Below are 21,735 nucleotides of genomic sequence, written 5' to 3' on the forward strand. Positions count from 1 at the left end.
AATGTGGAAGAATAAACGGGAACAAGGGTTAAGATGTAGACATGTGCTTATAGATCTATCTCAACACGGGGCCAATGGTAAAGGGGCCCAAATGAGAGATGGTCTATCAAAGAGCAAGGCTAAACAATGGAGCCCAAGACCTTAGGGTTAGCTTCATTGAAGACCTCCAATAGTTAGTGTAAAAGTCCTTTGACCTTAGGTAAGCTACTGCTGAGCTTGAGGTGGGAACTCGACCCAAGCTTAAGGTGCTTGTCATGCTTGATGAATAAGGTGCTTGATGACTGAGGTACTTGAGATGCTTGAGGTGCTTGATGATTGAGATGCTTGAGGTGCTTGTCATGCTTGAGATGCTAGGGCTGTACTTGAGGTGAGAACACAGTTCAAGCTTGAAGTGCTTAAGGGCCAAGCTTGTGGTGGGAACTGGGCCTAAGCTTGAGGGGCTTGAGGTGTCAAAAAGTCTAAGATTCAATCCCTACAAGGAGGTGGCGAGCCCTACAAGAGGGGGGATGAGAGAGAACACCCACACACTCACACAAGGCATGCTTGGTACAAAGAAAGCAAAAGGGACACTTGTCAAGTTCCTCCTCATGGTTTGCCTGAAGCCTATTGGTTGGCCATCCAAGGGGTCCAATGATAATTTAGAAGATTTAATTAATTGTCTTTGCATTTATCAAGTCCTCTCTCTCAAAGGGGAAAGGGGAACACTTGTCCCAAGGCTACCCTTGTTGCTTGTAATGCCTCTTGCTTGTGATTGGCTAGGCCTGGAGGGGTCCAATGAGCTTCAAGCATGAGCTACAAGGGGGGGGTTCGACCAAAGCAAGCTAGGGGGTTGCTTGAGGGGTATACTCTCTCACACACACTCTCATGGTGCATTGTGCAAAGTGCAAGTAGAGGTTGAGAGCCTACATCAACACTCTTGGCTATGGAGTGCAAATCCAACCAAGAGCCATGCTTCAATGTTTAAGCTTACCATCTTCTCCATCTTCATTACTATGCTATTATGTTAGCTAGCAAGAAGAGTGATGATAAGTGAGGAACTAATTCTTTCTCCTATGAAATGTTTCTTCTTCCTCTTCCCTACCCTCATTTCTTGCTAGCTCTCTCCACCTTCGAAGGTGTTTGAGGTCTTGGGATAGTTAAAGCTTTCCATAAAGTTTATGTTATGCTTGTGATGCATGAAGCTTTCCATCTTCATTGCATCACCTAGGTCACAAGGAACACATCTTAATGGGAGAAATCATAATACAAATGCCTATTGGAGGGGGGACTGGCTCCACATAAATCCGGTCCTCAACTGTTGTCATGTTCTCTTACTTCTCTCTCTTGCAAAAGTATTGTTCATGCGAAGCTAACTAATTACTATGTTTATGTTGTTATCTTCAATTATGTTCACCCGCTATGCTCACAAAGTAATTTTTCAAAAGTACTGTCATTAATTTCCGCTACTCTCAAGTTAATAGGCCATTCCATTACATTGACAATGGCGCCAAATTGTTTGAAGCTCCCTAGACACGCTACATCAAATGCAGAATAGCGAATGCAAAAAATCCACATACCAAAATTATCAATCCATGGGTCTTTGCTGATCCGAGTGGCACATGGGGGCAACAAGAGGTTGTCAATCTCTCAAAAAACCCAATCAGAACTCACTCTTAACCAAGAGTTAAGAATTAATCCTCAGTTATTCTCAAGTGTTTGTTACACACTGAAAGCTAGTATTCCAATCGCAAGCCCAAACGTGTGTTTCACTGAGCTAAAGTGTACAAGATGGAACCAAACTCACTAGATAGATAGGCAAGACCTAACGGAATGTGCCTATGGTCCCAAAGCACCCAAACCAATGCATGGACTAAAAACAACTATTAACAATAGCTTAATTTCAATAGGTTGATATCAAAGTATAATTCTCTTTATAGCTTCATCTAAGGGAGCTCTATCCTCTCCTATGCTCGAAAATCAAAACAAATGCATAAAACAAGCTAAAACAACAAGAGGATTGGGCAAAAAAAAAAAAAAAAAACGACGCGAGAAACTTATATTGATTTGAAGAGCTTTCACCTATGATTGCAATGTAAATGGTGGATTCGAACAACACTTCACACAAGGGAGGAAGGTAGAACGGATGTAGTCATAACGACTATATGCTTACTTTCATTATCCAAAAAGTAGATAAAAACTTTCAAACACTGTCTTTTATACATTAGGGAAAGGTCAAAATGGGATTTTAAGTCAAATTGACTATCAAATCTGACAATCTGAGTGTCAATAGTGGATAAGCTAGAAGCCCATGTCCCCACTCTACTCAAACAATTTCCATTTACATCCATAAACATAAAAAAACTTATATCAGTGGTCCCAACAATACACACATGTCAACAAGAAACACAAAGCCAAGGACTTTGAAATAGATTCCAAGGTTAAGTTTGCTTCTAGATTTTATGGCTCTTTGAAAGTCATTCAAAAGATTAATGATATTGCTTACAAGATAGAATCACCTCTTCATTGGCATATAAATAATTCTTTTCACATAAGTTACTTCTTCCCTTTAGAGACGATATTCTAATTGCACATGTGATTTGACAATCCTCATCTTCTAAAAGATGATGTAGAAGTCTCGACTTGTCAAATAATACAAGGTGAAGACATCACGTTGGCACTCTTCAATAAGGGATCATTAAAAAGCTTTACAAACTAAAACAATGTAGCACCCACATCATGGCTAGGGGTGTTTCTTCTTTGCCCCCGCTCCCCTTCTTCTCTCTCCACTTTGACCTTTACCTTGAATCGCCTTAAGAGTGTCTATACCTGCACGACAGCTTTGTGCACAACAAACTCTCATCCTCTGTCACGCTTCATGTCTATCTTGCTCGGCAAAAGGGTGTACATGCATCTGTAGGACAACACTCTCTCCATCTCTCAAGCTTCACTTACGTCCAACTCGTGAGCAAAAACACAAGAAAAGAAAGTGGCACGATAGTGGCCTTTTTTAAAGGTTTATTAACCTACTTAAACTAACCTTGTCGTTTGCAAGAAATAGAAAACTTAAACTAACCTCATCGTCCTGCAAAGAAAGTGGCACAATGGTGACCTTAAGGTTTATTAACCTACTTAAGCTAACCTCATCGTTGCAAGAAATAGAAAACTCGTACGGGTGATTAAGTAATGAAGTCTAACATCGAGATTTCTCTTCCCCTCCAATCCAACCCAACATTACCTAGGTTTCTGTATTGTCCAATATGGCATCATTTTACCTTGCATTAGGCTTCGTGATTAGGAACAAAATAAACTAACCATAACAAAGTCTCGGTGAGCTCATAATCTTAGGGTTTTGGTGCTTCTGCTGATACTCGGGGGAGAATGTGACCAGCGGTGTCTCGTCAACTTCATCTGCTTCGTGTCAGGCTTCTTCCCTTTGTGTCTGTAGGTATCGTTTTGCAGGCCTTGTTAAGGAAGGCAACCTCATTCTGCTCGGCTATGTCGTGTTAGCTCGCTACCATGCCTTTCGTTCCATATAATTTTCTGGGCGTCAACATTCTTCCACTTTGCCTGTAGCAGATTCTAATCGAGGGGGCTACTTCATAATGAGTCGCAGGGACTTTGGCAGTCGAGAGCGCGATAGCCACCGAGATGGTAGGCATGATGTAGGCAGGAATGTCAGGTATCCTCTTCATCCCCTCCCCCTTCAGAGAGAGAGAACGAGAGGGGATAGTCCTCGCAACCGCCGGATGCGTTCTGTAAGCCCACAAAGGCCCCACCGTGATAGATTGCCTTCCGATTTTGGTGGGCGCAATGGTCATCGCGATTCATCTCCCAGGCAAAGGCATTCAAGAACACCTTCAAGGGTGCCTCGACATGGTTCTGAGGTGGATAGCCTTCGAGGAAGAAGCCCAGATGGATACAGGCGCAGGTCTTTGGAGTCTCAGGATTTGTCAAGGGATCGCAGAATCAGGTCCCCCCCTCGCTTGGCAGGGCGAGCTTCCCCGCCTCGATTGGCACTGCGAACTCCACCTCGACCACGGTCACCACGTGCATCTATGCATCCTGTATCACCTCGGTATTCCATGCGCCCTGTATCACCTCGAGCTCGCATGCTTCTTGCATCCCCTCGTTCCTCATTGCGTCCCGTTTCTCCCCGGTTAGCATTGCGCGCAGTCTCTCCACAGGTATCAATGCGCCCTCGTTCCCCACAGGTGTCAATGCGCCCACCTCGGAGACCTTCACCGCTGTTAACATCAGCTTTTGACAGAGAACAAGACAGGCATGCACATGATGCTATACTTGCTAGCAGAAATGGACCCATCCTTGCATTGCAAAATGCTCCTGCTCTGGGGTCTGCAGGCACTGATGTGCTTAACAAACAAGAAGATGAAACTTTGAGTGGCTCGGGTATGCTAGTTACCCGCCCTATTTATATGAATGACGGTAGAGTAGAAACAATCTATGCCTTGCCTCCAGATCCTGTTTTGAATCCATTACAATCAGCTGTTGATAGTGCTTTAGGGGGTCAGGTATTGCCCTCTTTCTCTGATGGCTTATCACAGTATAACACAGAGCCTGCTAGTTTGAGGTATAGCGGCCTGGACAAGTATGTTCCTATTGAACGTGATTTTCTTGCTTCACAAGATCAGATACTTCTAGATAGGACACTTCCTGGTCAGAGTCAATATGTTTCTGGCGACAGAAGCCTTCCAGATTACCCATATCCAAGAGATAGACCTCTTAGTCCCCGCCATAATATGTTCGAACGTCCCCTGCAGAGAAGAGGGTCAAGGAGTCCACTCCGTGGTGGGGACAGTGCAGTCAGTTTATCAAAGCAAGCAGGTTATGCATCTGAATTTGAAAGGGCCTCAAGAAGGATCAATTATGATAAAAGAGAACCTATTTTTCCCCAGGAAGCTCCTTTCCGAGAGGGATTCAATAGCCCTCACAGAAGCAGTCTAGATCAGGACTACACAAGTGTCACGGAGAAGGATGCGATTGGATATGGCAGAGGTGAGAGAAATGGGGAAATTTGGAGGATGTCTGGAGAAGGTAGAATGACTTCCCCAAGGTATTCTGGTTCAGTATACAATCCTCCAAGGCAAAGAGGCCTTGCACGCAGTCCTGAGCTTCGAGGGAGTTCAAGGTTTGAGACAAGAAAATCTAGTTTCCAAAGGCAGGCTCGGACGCCTCCCAGAGAAAGCTCCAGGCATGATGATTTCTTACAACGGCATGCAGATCACAGGTCTGCCATGCGCAGGTATCCTAGTCCTGACAGAATTGGCAGATTAAGTCCCAGGAGAATGAGATCATTGACTCCTCCAAATCTGAGGAAACATTCATCTTATGAGGAGGAAAGAAGAGCTTGGAAGCGGAAGTTTATAGAAATGGGTGGGGAACCTTCTCTTGATCACAGAAACTCTCGCCCTCTTGAGCGGGATTTCAAGAGGAGAGAGCGGGATGTGGGTGATTTTCCATGTGATCGGAGACAGTCAGGTTGGGACCGAAAAGATGGCTGGCTAGACAGGAGAGAGGATTCACCTGGACGGCCTGGCTATAGGCCAATTGGAGAAAGAAGCGCCCCCCCAAGGGTCTTAAGGAGACACCTTGACATTCATAGGAAGCAGCTCGGGCGACCTAATGTGGATATGAATAGTGCCAGTGAGCAAGACAAGGATGAGCAGGATTTACCTCCTGATCTTCCTGAAGATTCACCCGAATTTAAACAGCAGGTTCAGCGGTCCCTCTTGAAGTATGCAAAGATCTTAAACGAGGATCAGGAGCAGAGGAAGAAGTATGAGGAGCAAGGAAAAGCAGGGACGTTGCTTTGTATTGCATGTGGCAGGTGAGAACTGTGGCGAGGATCTGCTTCATCCTTTTGAAAATTGGTTTTCTGACTGCTATTATTTTCTCGTTTTTGTTTGGGAAAGCGCATTTGTGCTACTGTTCTGGACTATGGTCGATCTCTTTTAGCTGGTTTGGGAAAGCCAAAAGGGATGTGTATTCCCAGTCCAGAATATATTGAGTGTTATTTTAACGAATAGTCATCTACTGGCAAAAAGCCACTGCAGTGACGGTAAGGGACCTCATGTTAGGTATGTGACGTATTTAACCTAGGAGACATTTATGTGCACACTGAAGGGGCCAGCAGCTTAGACTGCAGCTCCAAGCCTTTCAGGCATTGTATTTGAGCCTGTCCGAGATTGGAGAGCAGGCAATTCAGGTGGGTGTTCAGGTTTCAGTTTTCTAACCTGAGCTGCAAATTATGGAAGTGCATTGTAATAAGGATTCAAGAAGCATTGTTGCATTGGGTACAAAAGAGAGTGAGGGATCCAGCAATCTTGCCTTGGGTTTTAGAGAGAGTCGAATGAGAAGGGATGAGCACCAGGGAGAGCTGGTACCTAACTTGATGTAGGAATAGGTCTTGGTTGAGCACTGAGGATTAAACAGTAAACCAAGCAAAAGAAGGTGCCCTTGAACGATTTCTTGTCTCGTCTTTGTAGGCCTTTTTGTAAAGGGCCGGGGAAGCATTGGAAGAGGTCGTTAGGCTTTATTCTAGAAGCCATCGAGTTGGTCGATGGCTCACGGCAAATTGCAGTAGCTATTTAACCAGCATATGCAGCCACATCACTCCCTTGAATCCTTACAACTATTTGAACCTTTTCTCGTTTGTGCCTTTTCCTGATTCAATATACTGATTCATATTGATATTTTGAGGTGTAAACAGCAAAAGGCGATGCTTGCTTTTTCTAAGAGTGACGAATTTGATTGAAATATTTTTGATGATCCTCTCTCAATCGTCAAAGGGGATTTAGAAGTTTTGGCTAAGTATGGTATCCAGCTTTGAGAAAAGTAGTCAACAATTGCATGGGCCTGATGAAGATTGATACATTGGATAAAGAACAGAGTAGTTGATGGGTAGAAGTTAGTGCCTCATTTCTCATCACTCGCACGAACGTATCCCATATTGTAGGGGAGCTGCCTATGCTGTTTGTTTGATAGACTAATTCCAATAAGGAGCTTTTTAAATAGGTATGCAAATTGGGCATCATTGATGTGGTGCGTAGGGATGTTGATTGGTGTCCAAGCTACGCATGATCAAACGAACGGTCTTTCGCTCACCCACTGTCACAAAGTGATGACGTGGCGGACAGCAGAAACCCTAATTTTTGCGAGAAACCCTAAAAAACTTGCTAACCCTAATTTTTGCCGGAAACCCTAATTTCCGGAAATAGCGGAGGCTGATAGTTTTTTTTTTTGGAAAATGATGAGCGACGCAAATTTCGCTTTTTCTCTACTTAATGAGAAAGAGAGAGAATGCTTTTGCTTTCAAGTTTTGACTCTCTGTGAGAGAGAGAGAGCAATTGCTTTTGATTTGAAGCGTTTGGGGCTCTGCTTTTGGGCATCCCTTGTAACCTTTAAATTAGTGGTGCGGGCCTCACTTCTCAGAGCATCTGGATGCAGAGTCTGAGAGTGAAACCCTAACCGCTCTCTTGTACTTTGATGATTGATTAATACAAAAAGAAATACCGAAAGGGGCGCCAGTCTTTGGGCCCAATATCTCTAGGCACGGAACTCCGTCGGGCCAGTGTACATCTATTGTGATCTGTGTCTTGTTTTGAAGTGGTTATTTGGTGCTGTTGCGGTTGATTATTGACTTGGAGTGTCCAAGTCTGTTACAGTGGTATCAGAGCACGGCCGATTTCTCTTCTACGGGAAATCCGAACCCCGATTTTTTTTTTCCCCCGCGGCACCTATGGCTTCAGGCAATGATCAGTCGACTCCCTTTGCATCTAGAGATGCGGGCTGGGACCACAACGAAGATTCAGACAGAGAGTATGGCCCGCCTCGGCCTACTCAGGCAGAGTAAAGAGAGATGGAGCGTCGTCAATTGATTGGCGATGCCACAAAGATGATGCTCAATTTTGCCAAGGACCCGAAGATGGCAAAATATATGAACCAGACCTCTTTGGAAGAGGTACAGATGGGTGGCAAAGAACCACAATACCACTCCCAAAACCCGCTCTCAAGAAACCTTCTGCCTCCAAGAAATATACGGAGAAGGAACTGGAGAACGTGGTTGATGCACGTATTGCTCAGTTTTTCGACGTGCAAAAGAAGGACAAAAAGCACGGCAAAAAGTAGAAGAAAGGCACTGACTTCCCGGGATATTTGGGTCGTCGGTCGACATTTGACAAGGCAAAGAAACTGAAGAAGTGCGTCAAGTTTGAAGGCTTACCCAGTTCTTCTTCTTCTTCTGACAGTTCTTCTAGCTCTTCAGATTCGAGCGAAGCAGACAGAAAAGGTAAAAAGCGAAGCAAGAAACAAAGCTTCGGAAAGGGCAAGAAAAAGGCAAAGAAGGCTACATCTCGCCCAGAGACTGACAGTTCTACCGAGGACTCGTCTAAAGATAGCTCAGATTCCGATGACGGAAACTTTTATGCGAACAAGAAGAATTTTTACAGACTAACCAGTATGACTTTCTCGAACCGAGAGTTTGAGGAAGGTGGCCACTCGATCAAGTTTGATACTTTTTCAGGATACTCAGATGCTTCGAAGGCTTTGTCTTTTAATACAGCAGTTTGACATCGCTTTCGCGGGAGGACGCTTTTCAGAGCACTCCAAGATTCGGAGAGCTGTCTCTTACTCTAAGAGGAATGCTCGTACTTGGTGGTCCACGCTTCTTTTAAACAAGACTGCGCCAATTAAATGGTTGAAATTTAAGAAGCTTTTTATTTCTTCTTGGTTGACGCAAGAATATGAATGAGATATACGAGCTGCTTGGAACCATCTTCAGATGACCAAGAAAGATACAATCAATGCTTACTATGAAAGATTCTGGAGCTCTTTTCTACTCGCCTCTTCATTCAAGAAGATCTCGTTCAGAGAACAGATTGAGCGGTTTACCTTGGGTCTACCTACAGAGATCCGAGATCACTGCTTGGAACAGAAGTCAGCTTCTATTCAGGAGTTGATGAGTCATGCGAAGCGGGGCTTTGCCATTCACTCTGGCAGTCTGACCTACCCCACAGATGAGGCCATGACACAACGAGCCGAACAGACTTCTGGGAATGAAAGTAGAAAGAAAAAGAGCAACCCAGCGAAAAAGGATGCACGACCCAAGCTTACTCCTGAGGAGAGAGTTCGCTTCATCAGAGAGGGGAAGTGCTTTGGACGTGGGGAACAGGGACATATCTCTGCGAAGTGCCCTAAGGCACAGAAAGAACAGAATGATAAAGAACGACGACAGGCCTGAGAGTTCAAGAGCAGCTGAGGAGCGTGGCAGAAAAGGCAGATAGAAAAGCAGAACTGGTACCACATGGCGTGGGACCTGCACCGAATCTAATGAATGAAAGTACAAACTTTGCCGCTTTTGGGGCAAAGCGTAAGATCAGGAAGCTCTTTTGAAGGAGCCAAGGCCAACTTCTTTTCACTTGGAATTGGCCGCTCGATTTGGAATTAGTAATTACGACCGACAGACTGACGCCACATGCGGAGGTAGTTTGACTGGCACCCGGATGGGATGTTGCCATTACACCGACCATTGGCAAACTTCGTTTGCAATGATAGGGGTGTCTAGGGCACGCGAGTGACGTTCTACTCGGGATCCACGAGAACTACGCCGTGGTTGACTACCGGGCCGAGAAAGCGACTTTGATAAATGAAGGGCTTAGAGATTGTACTTGATGAACTTCAATTTCTTACTCATTCTTTTGGGAGAGAATTGAACGATGGATAAAGGTTGAATATGTTTTGACCTGATCAAAAGAACGCCAAGATTTTTCTCCACACTCATGTCGATTGCTTTTCAGAGGGCCTAAAGATCAAACCATTGATCTGATACCTAGAAGCACGCCACCGAATCGGCCACCTTATCGTGTGAGCCGAGTACAAAATGAAAAGATTATGAACCCAATGAAAGACCTCTTGAAAAAGGGTCTTGTCCAGCCTAGTACTTCACCGTATTGCTCTCCAGTGTTGTTGGTTTTGAAGAAAGACGGATCTTGGAGAATGTGCATCGATTATAGCACTCTCAACGAAATCACCATCAAGAATAGATTTCCGATTCCTAGGATCGATGATATACTTGACAGGTTACAGGGATCCTCATGCTTTAGCAGGATTGACTTGAAGAGTGGATATCATCATATCGGGATAGCGCCAGGGATGTCTACAAGACAGCTTTTCGGACGACTTTTAGGTTATTTGAGTTTTTGGTGATGCCTTTTGGCTTAACCAATGCTCCTGCGACATTTAACCGGATGATGGACTGGATTTTTCGAGAGTCTGAGCAGAACACAGAGATCATCTGCTTCAAGTCTTTCAGGCATTACGAGATCACACGTTAGTGATTAATGCAAAGAAAAGTTAATTTTTCCTACCAGAGATACACTGTTTTGGGACACATTGTGTCAGCAGCAGGAGTGCAAATGGACCCGGCCAAGATAGAGACTATCCGTGATTGGCCCGATTTGAGGAATGTCCATGAAGTTAGAAGCTTCTTGGGACTGTGTTCGTACTACAGGCGGTTCATACGAAAGTTTGCAGAGGTTGCTTCCCCTTTGCATACCTTGACACAGAAAGGAGTACCTTTTTCGTGGGGACCCACAGAGGTGATTGCCTTTCGGACATTGAAAGAGAAATTGACTATGGGACCTATTTTGACTTTGCCGGACTTGCAGAAGTCATTTGAGTATATTATGATGCTTGTGGTCGTAGTCTGGGTGCGGTCTTGATGCAAGAAGGCCATGTCATAGCTTACGAGAGCCGTTTGTTCTCTAGGCTGGAGATGACAGCATAGATCTATGGGAAAGAGCTTTTGGCGGTTATCCATACTCTTACTTAGTGGCGGCATTACCTACTCGGAGCGGATTTTACTGTCTTTACAGACCATCAGAGTTTGCGCTACTTGTCACAGAAGCAGCTTTCGGAAAAGCAGATGCGGTGGGCGAACATCTTGTCACAGTTCCACCTCCAGATTGTCCATGTGCAGGGACAGAAGAATGTGGTGGCAGATACTTTGTCTCGAAAACCGTAGGTTCTGGCTATTTCCGCGATACATCATAGGAGCTTCGAGGATATGGTCGATCAGTATGCCACAGATACAGATTTTGCATATATTTTCACACGGATACGGGAGGGGGAGACAGTAGCTCTCCCTTCGGGAAGGTGTCACCAGCGTGTGACTACTATCTATCCTTTTTGTTGATTTCTTTCTTATTATCTATTTACTTTCACTTTTTGGAAACACCCCTCGGGAAATCTAACTGCCCTGCATTGCATAGCTAGTGTGGAACTGTCCAGAGGGAGTCCAGGCCTGAGGGCAAGAGAGCACTAAGGTTGGACAAGGACTATGGTTAGCCAAGTGGGGTCATTGACTAGCCAAAGTGGAATCCTTTGCTACAGAGGCTACATTTCAGTTCTGGATGTGGCCGCAGTGTACAAAGAGGGTCGGATGACCTAGAAAGATACAATGGCAGCATCTCCTAAAATTTAGGGAACTGCTATTTTGGGACCTGAAAATGTGTTGGCGTCATTACCTCCGGAATGACAAAGGGAACATTTTCTTACTCTGCCGTGAAGTCAACTGGGCAACCGGTTGGGATATTTTTAGGCGGCAACCCGAAACGGGAAAATGCTTGTAAAAGTGCCAAGTGGCACCTTCTGGTGCACTTGCCTTATGCAACAAGAAGTGGCGCTGAATTTGAAGAGGAGAGAGCCTCATTTTCAGATTTTGTCACAGGTTAAGAGCTATGGAGTGCTTGCTTTCCCTCTTATGCACAGTGCGGTGCCAGGAGTGATGCCCTGCACGCTACGCACTGCCCTCTCTCTCCCCTTTGGCAGTATGTTATGCCCCTCTAGTGGGCTCTTCATTTGACCAATGTACAGTTGTGTGGGTTCATGCGCGATTGCCGAGGCAAGAGCCTCTTGCACAGGTACTGGATTAGCTAGCGGCTAATCCCCCCGCAGGTACAGGTGAATTCGGAGAGGTTTCATGCCAGAAATCTCGTCCGATTCAAAGGGCAAGTAGCCCTACAGGTGCGGGAGCTCGAGGACTTGCTAGGGATGCGACCGGCACGCGGAACGGAGCCCGAAACAGTGAATTACAGCCTGCTGTGTATTTTTGCAGGTTTAGGGTTTTGGCCCTAAACAGACCCTAATACCCCCAGGAGGTTCGGGGACGCAAGGGGACCGCTGTACAGGCGATCTGGCGTATTTTCAGGGCTGAAAACAGAGAATTCAGCGTGCTGCAGATTCTCGCCAGGTTTTGCAAAGTGCCCGTATGCGTCGGGAAAGTCAGTCAATGCGTGGGAATACTTACCGTGAAGGGTTCTAGTACAGTTATGCTGCTGAAATCGGGTTGGAACGGTGGAAATTCAGCCGAGTTTGTGCGGGGCAGCTTGTAGGAACCACAGCGTTTATTCCCTCTTTTGAACAATAAAGAAATACCGAAAGGGGCGCCTAAGTTAGGGGCCAATCTGGTGTCTGTCTACTCATACAGGTGCAATCTAGCAGCCTGTATCCCTCTCCCCTTTGTTGTGTCTTGAAAATACAAGTAAAATAGACGACTAATAATGGGTGAAAGCTAAATCAAGGTTTAAAGTAAAGTCTACCGCCCTTTTTGGATCAAACAGGCCGGTTACATGGTTCCATCGACGGGATTAAATCACTTTTTTCCATAGAAGTGAGCCTTGGTCAGTTTTGGGCTTGAAGACACAGGGGATCATAGACCAGACACAGGGAATTGTAATTATGGCTGACAGACCAGATGATGTGACTGAAGAGGTTTCCTCTTCACAGGGTCAACAGACACATGAAGTGGGTGAGTCCTCAAGACCACCACAGACTGATGATGATATATTCAGGACCCAGTTGGCTACTGCTGTGGCTATGTTCACACAAGTAATGCAGAATCCGAGGTTTTTAGCCTTTCTGCAACCTCCGATTCCGTCTCAGCAAGTTGGGTCACTGGATCATATTCAAAAGCCTGTTAAGGCTCGAACACAGGTGATTCATACCGCACAGTCAATGGAAACACCTGTACACTTGACGGAGAACATGCAATCTCCACAACGTATGCCTAAGGTGCAAGAACAGGTGGCTGAGATGCCAGTTTTTCAAGCTGTACCAATTCAGCCCGCCACCTTTCAGCAGCCTATAGCTGGTTCTAATGGGCAGGGAAGCAACTTACAGGCTATGCAACAGGTCTTCCCACCACCTTCAGTACACCCTGGCTATTTTGGAGGTGGATCCGTATTCCAAAGCATGGCTGGTCATGCACCTGGAAATCAGTTTTATACGCCAGGAACAGTGTTTGGGGGTGCTCAAACGATGATGCCTAACCCCATGTACAGTGTCATGGGTATGCAACCAGGGTTTCAAAGCACTCAGGGACAATGTGGGATGCCACAAGTAAATTTTGGTATGGCTGGAATTACAAATCAGCAGCCAAATATGGCATTTCCAGGTCAAGTTAATAGCGGCCAAGGAACACAGATGAACCCTATTAGTGTTCCCATGTTTCAGTCACTTCCATATGACAATTTAACGCCGCTGGAGAGGCCAACTCCGTATAAAGAAGGTGGCAAAGGAGTGTCATTCACGACCTTTACAGGGTTTGATGACAGGAAGAAGGCTCTTTCATTCCTCCAGCAGTTTGACAAGGCCTATGCAGGGGGAAACTTTACAGAGGCTTCAAAGGTCCGCAAGGCAGCCACTTTCTTGACAGGGAATGCGGGACAATGGTGGACAACTTTATTGCTTCAAGGGCAAGCTTCGTCCACATGGATTTACTTCAAGCAGATTTTTGCAGCAGCATGGTTATCTGATGATTTCGAAGCAGATGTCATGACAGAATGGCACCAGCTTAATGCTGCCACTTGCAGAAATCTGGATGATTACAATCGGAAGTTTTGGAAAGCTCTACTCCCAGTAACTTCCTATAGGTTTGTGCCATTGACAGAACAGATAGAAAAATACTGTTGTGGCCTACCCAAAGGATTGAGAAAATACTGCACAAAGACCAAAGTCACTACTTTGACGCAGCTCATCGAGGTAGCAAACACTGGCAATGGTTTGCTCAAGGGAGAAGATTGTGAATTTAACACTGGTGTCAAGGCAGGATCAGGCAAGAAAAATTCAGCCAAGAAGCACGTTCCCAATGAGGCTCCTAAAGGGACTCAGGAGTCGGCCAACACAGGGAAAGACAAAGCTACGGCTGAATCAGAAAAAGGACCAGCAAAGAAATGGAAAAGACGTTTTCCTCGCAAGTCAGAAGAGCAAAAGAAGGTCCTGAGGACAGAGAACAAATGCTTTATATGTGAGCAGCCTGGCCACATTGCTTACAATTGTCCTACAAAGAAAAGGCCAGCTGATTCTGAAGACAAGGAAGACAAGAAAGGAAAGAAGCCCATGGCTGGTCTAGTGCCAGATATGGTGGGCGACAAGCCAAATTCAGATGCAAGTGAGCTTTGCAGAGCATGGGGAAAGGTTAGGGATCAAACAGTGCTTATCTTCTTTGATCCAGGTGCCAAAGCCAACTTCATTTCCCCAGAATTGGCTTCAAAGTTGGGAATCAGACCTGAAGAGATGGGGTATACAACAGAGGCAGGTTTGGCATGTCCTGGCCATACAGAGGCTGTGACACCCATCATTGGAAAGTTGCGTCTACATATCCAGTCCTATGTAGATGCTGAAGAATTTTACATCATGCCACTGGACGGATGTGATGTGTTGTTAGGTATTCCTTGGTTGTTTCGTGTGAAGGGAATCCTGGATGCCTACAACAAAAAGATCACTGTACAGAGCAGGGGAAAGACTCACATTCTGGATGTAAAGCTTAAAGGGGAGTCTGTTCCTACTGTATCAGCTTCTGCTATTACTTCTGTAATGAAAAAGCATCTTTCTGCGTACTTGGTTTTTGCTCGTGAAGTGTCAGATTTTGATGAATCAAATTTATCTGTGCTAGATAAAGAAAGGTCAATGTTTTTACAACAGTATAGTGACTGTTTTTCCGATTCATTACCGTCTCAATTACCGCCAGAGAGACCCGAGGACCATGCGATAGATTTGGTGCCAGGCTGTAGCCCACCAAATAAGCCTCCGTACAGGGTTAGTGCGGCTCAGCAGAAAGAGATAATGGGCCAAGTACAGGAGTTGTTAGAAAAGGGGCTGATTCAGCCCAGTTCATCTCCATTCTGTTCTCCAGTGTTGTTGGTGCAGAAAAAGGATGGCTCATGGCGTATGTGCATCGACTACCGTGCACTGAACAAGAATACCATCAAGAATAGGTTCCCTATACCTAGAATTGATGATATTATGGACAAATTAGAAGGAGCAGCTATGTTTAGCAGGATAGATCTAAAGAGTGGGTATCATCAGATCCGCATTAGATCAGAGGATGTGCACAAGACTGCTTTTAGAACAACGTTTGGCCTTTACGAATTTTTAGTGATGCCCTTTGGTCTCACAAATGCTCCTGCTACGTTTAATAGGATGATGGACAGAATTTTCCGTCCACACCAGCAGTTTGTTGGTACATTCTTTGATGACATGATAGTCTACTCAAAGAATGAAGAGGAGCATAGGCATCACTTGGCCATTGTGTTCAAAGAGCTACGCAGTCATAGGTTGCTCATCAATGCAAAGAAAAGTGAGTTTTTTCTGGAAGAGATTCACTTTCTGGGACACATTGTCTCAAAGGACGGTGTCAGAATGGATCCTGCAAAAGTCGAAGCGATCAAGTCATGGCCAAATTTGAAGACGGTGCATGATGTCCGAAGCTTCTTTGGACTATGCTCCTATTACAGAAGGTTTATCCGAAATTTCGCTGAGATTGCTTCACCTTTACATGCTCTTCAAAAGAAGGCAGTCACCTTTAGATGGACACAAAAAGAGATTTCAGCTTTTAATCTCTTAAAGGAAAAGATGACTTCGGATCCAGTCATTGTGTTGCCAGATCTTAGGAAGTCATTTGTGGTCCAATGTGATGCCTGCGGTAGTAGCATTGGTGCTGTGCTAATGCAAGATGGCAGGGTAGTAGCCTATGAGAGCAGAATTTGCAAGGGCCAGAGATGACCATGCAGGTCTATGAGAAAGAGTTACTGGCTGTGATTCATGCGCTCTTAAGTTGGAAACACTACCTGCTAGGTGCAGATTTCGTTGTCCAAACGGATCATCAGACCTTGCGATACTTCTTGACACAGACAAAGTTATCTGAGAAGCATATGCGATGGGCAAATATCTTGTCCATGTTCCATTTTCAGATTGTGCATGTGGAAGGCAAGAAGAACGTTGTGGCTGATGCCTTGTCAAGAAAGCCACAAATTTCAGCTGTGTCGATTCCTTATCATCATGAACTTGATGATATGAGAGAACAGTATGCAAATGATGAAGATTTTGCAAGGGTCTTCGAGCAACTAATGGATGGACAACGTCATGAACACTATCTTCTTAAAGACGGGTTCATGATGATGCATGGCAGATTGTGTGTCACAAAGCCATTGCGACGCAAAGTTATGGAAGAGAGTCATGTCCCACCGTATGCAGGGCATCGTGGTATCGATGCTACAGTTAAAGCGGTTGAGACATTCTTCTATTGGCCTACATTGAGAAGGGATGTGGATGCCTTTGTGCGAGAATGCCTAATATGCCAAAAGGTCAAGTTTGACAGGCAAAAGGCACCAGGGTTATTGCAAGCACTACCTATTCCAGATAAACCATGGGAAAGTATTGCTATGGATTTTATCTTTGATCTTCCAAGAACGCAGACAGGAAATGATGGTATTTGGACCATTATTTGCAGATTCAGCAAACAGGCTCATTTTATTCCTGTCAGGAAGAAGATAAAGCCAGATCAGATGGCACGCTTGTTTATGAGCAATATTTTCAAGTATCATGGAATGCCACAGTCGATTATTAGCGACCGTGATCCACGCATGACTAGTTTGTTCTGGAAAGGCTTGTTTGAGAATATGGGTACCACGCTCAAATTCTCTTCGTCATTTCATCCTCAAACAGATGGGCAGTCAGAAGAGGCAAATTCTACTGTCCTAGATCTGCTGAAGTGTTATGTGTCAGAGCATAAAGGAAAGTGGGAGCAGTATTTGCCATTGGTGGAGTATGCATACAATAATACAGTGCATTCATCAACTGGCAAGGCACCTTTTGAGATAGTTGAAGGTGGCAAGAAAGTTCCTCCCATACTGCATACAAAGGACAAGATATTTGAAGCAGATAAGTATGTTCAAGACATGGATGAAATGTACAAGAAGGTCAAAGTGGCCTTAGAAAGGACTCAGGCAAAGCAAAAGAAAGCAGCTGATCGTCACCGTCGTGAAGTGGTATATTCACTTGGTGATTGGGTGCTTCTACGGTTTGAAAAGGCAAGGTTAAAGAAGATGAAGGGCAAGGAAAGACTCTTTCCAAAGCTCAGCATGCGTTACTATGGGCCTTTTCAAGTATGCGACATAATCAGTGATGTTGCATATAGGCTGAAATTGCCTGACAGTTGGAAGATTCACAATGCGTTTCATGTGAGTCTTCTCAGACCCTATGTGGGTGATGTGCCAGAAGATATACCAGCTGAAGATCAGCCGGAAGTCGAGGAACTTGACGAGATCTTGGTCCCTGAACAGATTTTGGCACACAAAGAAAGGAAAGTGAAAGGCAAGGTTGCTAGGCGTTACTTGGTAAAGTTCAGAAACTATCCACCAATGGATGCTAAGTGGATGGAAGAAGGTGAACTTGCAGAGTCACCAACTGTGTTATCACTTTACCTGGAAGCCTTCGATTTGCAACCTACCTTGACCCCTTGAGTTTCAAAGCTAAATGGATTGTCAGTGTGACAATGGCTTCTGAAACAAATGATGTACATGGTATTTAAAGTGAGCTCAAATGAAATACCTGTTACATGAATGTTAGAGCTGTACAGATTGTCAGTTTGGCAATTGCTCTTATGGAATGTCCAAAAGTTTGGTTAGTGCTATAGAAGTGAGTATTTCTTGTCAGTTTGTCAAGGATACAGTGATTGCTTCTATTGAAGAGTACATGTGTAACTGCATTCTTAAACTGTCGGTTTGGGTATGCTCGAAAGTGTTACGGGATCCAACGTTACGATAAGACAGTGGCAAAATGTGCAGCTATCATTTTGTCATTGGAAAGTTAGTGACTCAAAGCAATGGCAGAGTGCGAAGCTACCACTATGTCATTGGGACAGGGTTCACACGTAGGTAATACATGAGTCGACGAGGTGTTGAATACACCAGGGTTGACAATGAGCATGTATGTGTCGTATATGTGTCGACAGGTGTTGAATACAACAGTGTTGACAGTAAGCATGTACGACATAGATGCAAACGAGGACGTTTGAGATTTCAAGAGGGGGGTATGTCACCAGCGTGTGACTACTATCTATCCTTTTTGTTGATTTCTTTCTTATTATCTATTTACTTTCACTTTTTGGAAACACCCCTCGGGAAATCTAATTGCCCTGCATTGCATAGCTAGTGTGGAACTGTCCAGAGGGAGTCCAGGCCTGAGGGCAAGAGAGCACTAAGGTTGGACAAGGACTATGGTTAGCCAAGTGGGGTCATTGACTAGCCAAAGTGGAATCCTTTGCTACAGAGGCTACATTTCAGTTCTGGATGTGGCCGCAGTGTACAAAGAGGGTCGGATGACCTAGAAAGATACAATGGCAGCATCTCCTAAAATTTAGGGAACTGCTATTTTGGGACCTGAAAATGTGTTGGCGTCATTACCTCCGGAATGACAAAGGGAACATTTTCTTACTTTGCCGTGAAGTCAACTGGGCAACCGGTTGGGATATTTTTAGGCGGCAACCCCGAAACGGGAAAATGCTTGTAAAAGTGCCAAGTGGCACCTTCTGGTGCACTTGCCTTATGCAACAAGAAGTGGCGCTGAATTTGAAGAGGAGAGAGCCTCATTTTCAGATTTTGTCACAGGTTAAGAGCTATGGAGTGCTTGCTTTCCCTCTTATGCACAGTGCGGTGCCAGGAGTGATGCCCTGCACGCTACGCACTGCCCTCTCTCTCCCCTTTGGCAGTATGTTATGCCCCTCTAGTGGGCTCTTCATTTGACCAATGTACAGTTGTGTGGGTTCATGCGCGATTGCCGAGGCAAGAGCCTCTTGCACAGGTACTGGATTAGCTAGCGGCTAATCCCCCCGCAGGTACAGGTGAATTCGGAGAGGTTTCACGCCAGAAATCTCGTCCGATTCAAAGGGCAAGTAGCCCTACAGGTGCGGGAGCTCGAGGACTTGCTAGCGATGCGACCGGCACGCGGAACGGAGCCCGAAACAGTGAATTACAGCCTGCTGTGTATTTTTGCAGGTTTAGGGTTTTGGCCCTAAACAGACCCTAATACCCCTAGGAGGTTCGGGGACGCAAGGGGACCGCTGTACAGGCGATCTGGCGTATTTTCAGGGCTGAAAACAGAGAATTCAGCGTGCTGCAGATTCTCGCCAGGTTTTGCAAAGTGCCCGTATGCGTCGGGAAAGTCAGTCAATGCGTGGGAATACTGACCGTGAAGGGTTCTAGTACAGTTATGCTGCCGAAATCGGGCTGGAACGGTGGAAATTCAGCCGAGTTTGTGCGGGGCAGCTTGTAGGAACCACAGCGTTTATTCCCTCTTTTGAACAATAAAGAAATACCGAAAGGGGCGCCTAAGTTAGGGGCCAATCTGGTGTCTGTCTACTCATACAGGTGCAATCTAGCAGCCTGTATCCCTCTCCCCTTTGTTGTGTCTTGAAAATACAAGTAAAATAGACGACTAATAATGGGTGAAAGCTAAATCAAGGTTTAAAGTAAAGTCTACCGCCCTTTTTGGATCAAACAGGCCGGTTACAGAAGGCTACTTGATGAGAAAGACTATGTTGTGCGTTACACAGCCGTTGAGGGAAAAGGTTATAACTGAATGCCACTGTCCACCTATTATGGGTCACCGCGGCATTGCTACCACCATGAAGGGGGTAGAGAGATACTTCTTTGGACCGAGACTCAAAAAGGCTGTGGAAGAGTTTGTGCGCAGTTGTTTAGTATGCCAGAAGGTCAATTTTGACAGGCATAAGGCACAGGGATTGTTAAAGCCTTTACCCATACCAACCCGCCCCTGGAAAAGTATTGAAATGGATTTCATTTTTGATCTCCCGAGAACACAGAATGATCACGATGATTTTACGATTACATGGCACGTCTAAGACGATTGTCTCCGACAGAGACCCTAGATTTATGAGTTTGTTTTGGAAGGCAATTTGGGAGAACATTGGCACGCGGTTGCAATTCTCGTCATCGTTCCACTTGCAGACTGACGGGCAATTTGAGATTGCCAATTCAGTGATTTTAGATTTATTGAAGTCTTGTATCTCGGATCAAAAGACTCAATGGGAAAAGAACTTACCTTTGGTGGAATTTGCCTACAATAACACGACGGGGAAGACGCCATGTGAGATTGTTGACAGTGCTGCGAAGGTTCCATCCTTCCTGAGCACGAAAGATTAGATATTTGAAGCGGATGAATATTCGCGAGATTTGGATACGGCTTTTGCCAAGGTTCGCGAGACTTTGCAGGAGTCTCAAGAACGACAGAAAAGGCAGCGGATCGCCATCGTCGGGACTTGAAATTGAAGGAGGATGATTGGGTGCTCTTACTTTTGAGAAGCCACGCCTAAGAAAGAATAAGGGAAAGGAGAGGCTTTTTCCAAAGCTTAGTATGCGCTACTACGGACCTTTCTTGATAACTGAAAAGATAAATGATGTCTCCTTCCGATTGAAACTGCCAGATACTTGGAGGATTCACAATGCATTGCATGTGAGTCTCTTGAAACCTGTTAAGGGTGATGTGCCTGATGATGGGGAGCCTGATGAGCAACCCGAAGTGGAAGAAAAGGAGGAGATCCTTGTTCCTGAATAGATTTTGGCACATAACGATACGAAGAAAGGTAAAGTTCGAAGGCGGTTCTTGGTTAAGTTCAAGAATTTTCCTGCATTTGATGCGAAGTGGATGGAGGAGGAGGACCTAGCAGATACTCCTCGGATTGTTAAACTTTACCTCGATGTTTTGGTTTAGCATAGTCTACTCCAAACGGAACCTAGAATTCAGCTTGGTTGGAGATCTGGTGTAGCGGGATGCACAAGAGGGGAGTCACTCCGCTCCCTTGTCAACAGATGCCTCGATTTTGATACTAAAGTCATTGATATCTCTTTGAGCTTCAGGGATACTGAGAGCTGACAGTATTCTGCTGGATGACTTTATGAAATGGAATTCCTGATAATGATACTGATTTGTTCTTGACTTCTTGTGAGTGCAGGAACTGATAGCCGAAATGACTGCAGCATTTTGGTCTGATTGATCTCGAATAGACATGGTTGCAATAGGGGTTAGTCAATGGGACATCGATGAGGTCCCGATTGGACCTAGATGTGATTGCTAGCTACATTGCCGATAAATCATGGTCTAAGATCCGAATGAATGTTGAATGTCATGTGATGTCCTGTGATGTCTGGTGATGTCCTGTGATGTGACTGTCGATTTTGTACATGTGCTAGATGTGTGTTCCTAGTACGTAGGTACTAACAGTCAGTGTCTGCTAAGACGGTTTATGGCTTTTGTCGGTTTTGCAGGCGTAATCGCGGTCGATTACAACGCTTTCAAGAGGAGGGGTATGTCACAAAGTGATGACGTGGTGGACAACAGAAACCCTAATTTCTGCGAGAAACCCTAAAAAATCATGCAAACCCT

At 45.1% G+C, this 21,735-nt stretch overlaps 1 protein-coding gene across 2 annotated transcripts in view; it reads left to right on the forward strand.

Annotated features, from left to right (window-relative positions):
• The first annotated feature begins 3,234 nt into the window (after positions 1-3,234).
• LOC147438245 (uncharacterized) overlaps positions 3,235-21,735 on the forward strand; it is a 58,089-nt gene continuing 39,588 nt past the window's right edge. Inside the window, exons 1-2 of one of the 2 annotated variants that reach the window (XM_086487540.1) lie at positions 3,235-3,424; positions 3,556-5,824. In XM_086487540.1, coding sequence (XP_086343666.1) covers positions 3,582-5,824 — 2,243 coding nt within the window. In that variant the 5' untranslated portion in view covers positions 3,235-3,424; positions 3,556-3,581. Of the gene's footprint in view, positions 5,825-21,735 lie in introns of both variants that reach the window. The other variant, XM_086487539.1, reaches the window with a different exon arrangement.

Source organism: Adiantum capillus-veneris, chromosome 17 (assembly GCF_014529385.1).
Source record: "Adiantum capillus-veneris isolate H3 chromosome 17, ASM1452938v2, whole genome shotgun sequence".
Lineage (NCBI taxonomy): Eukaryota > Viridiplantae > Streptophyta > Polypodiopsida > Polypodiales > Pteridaceae > Adiantum > Adiantum capillus-veneris.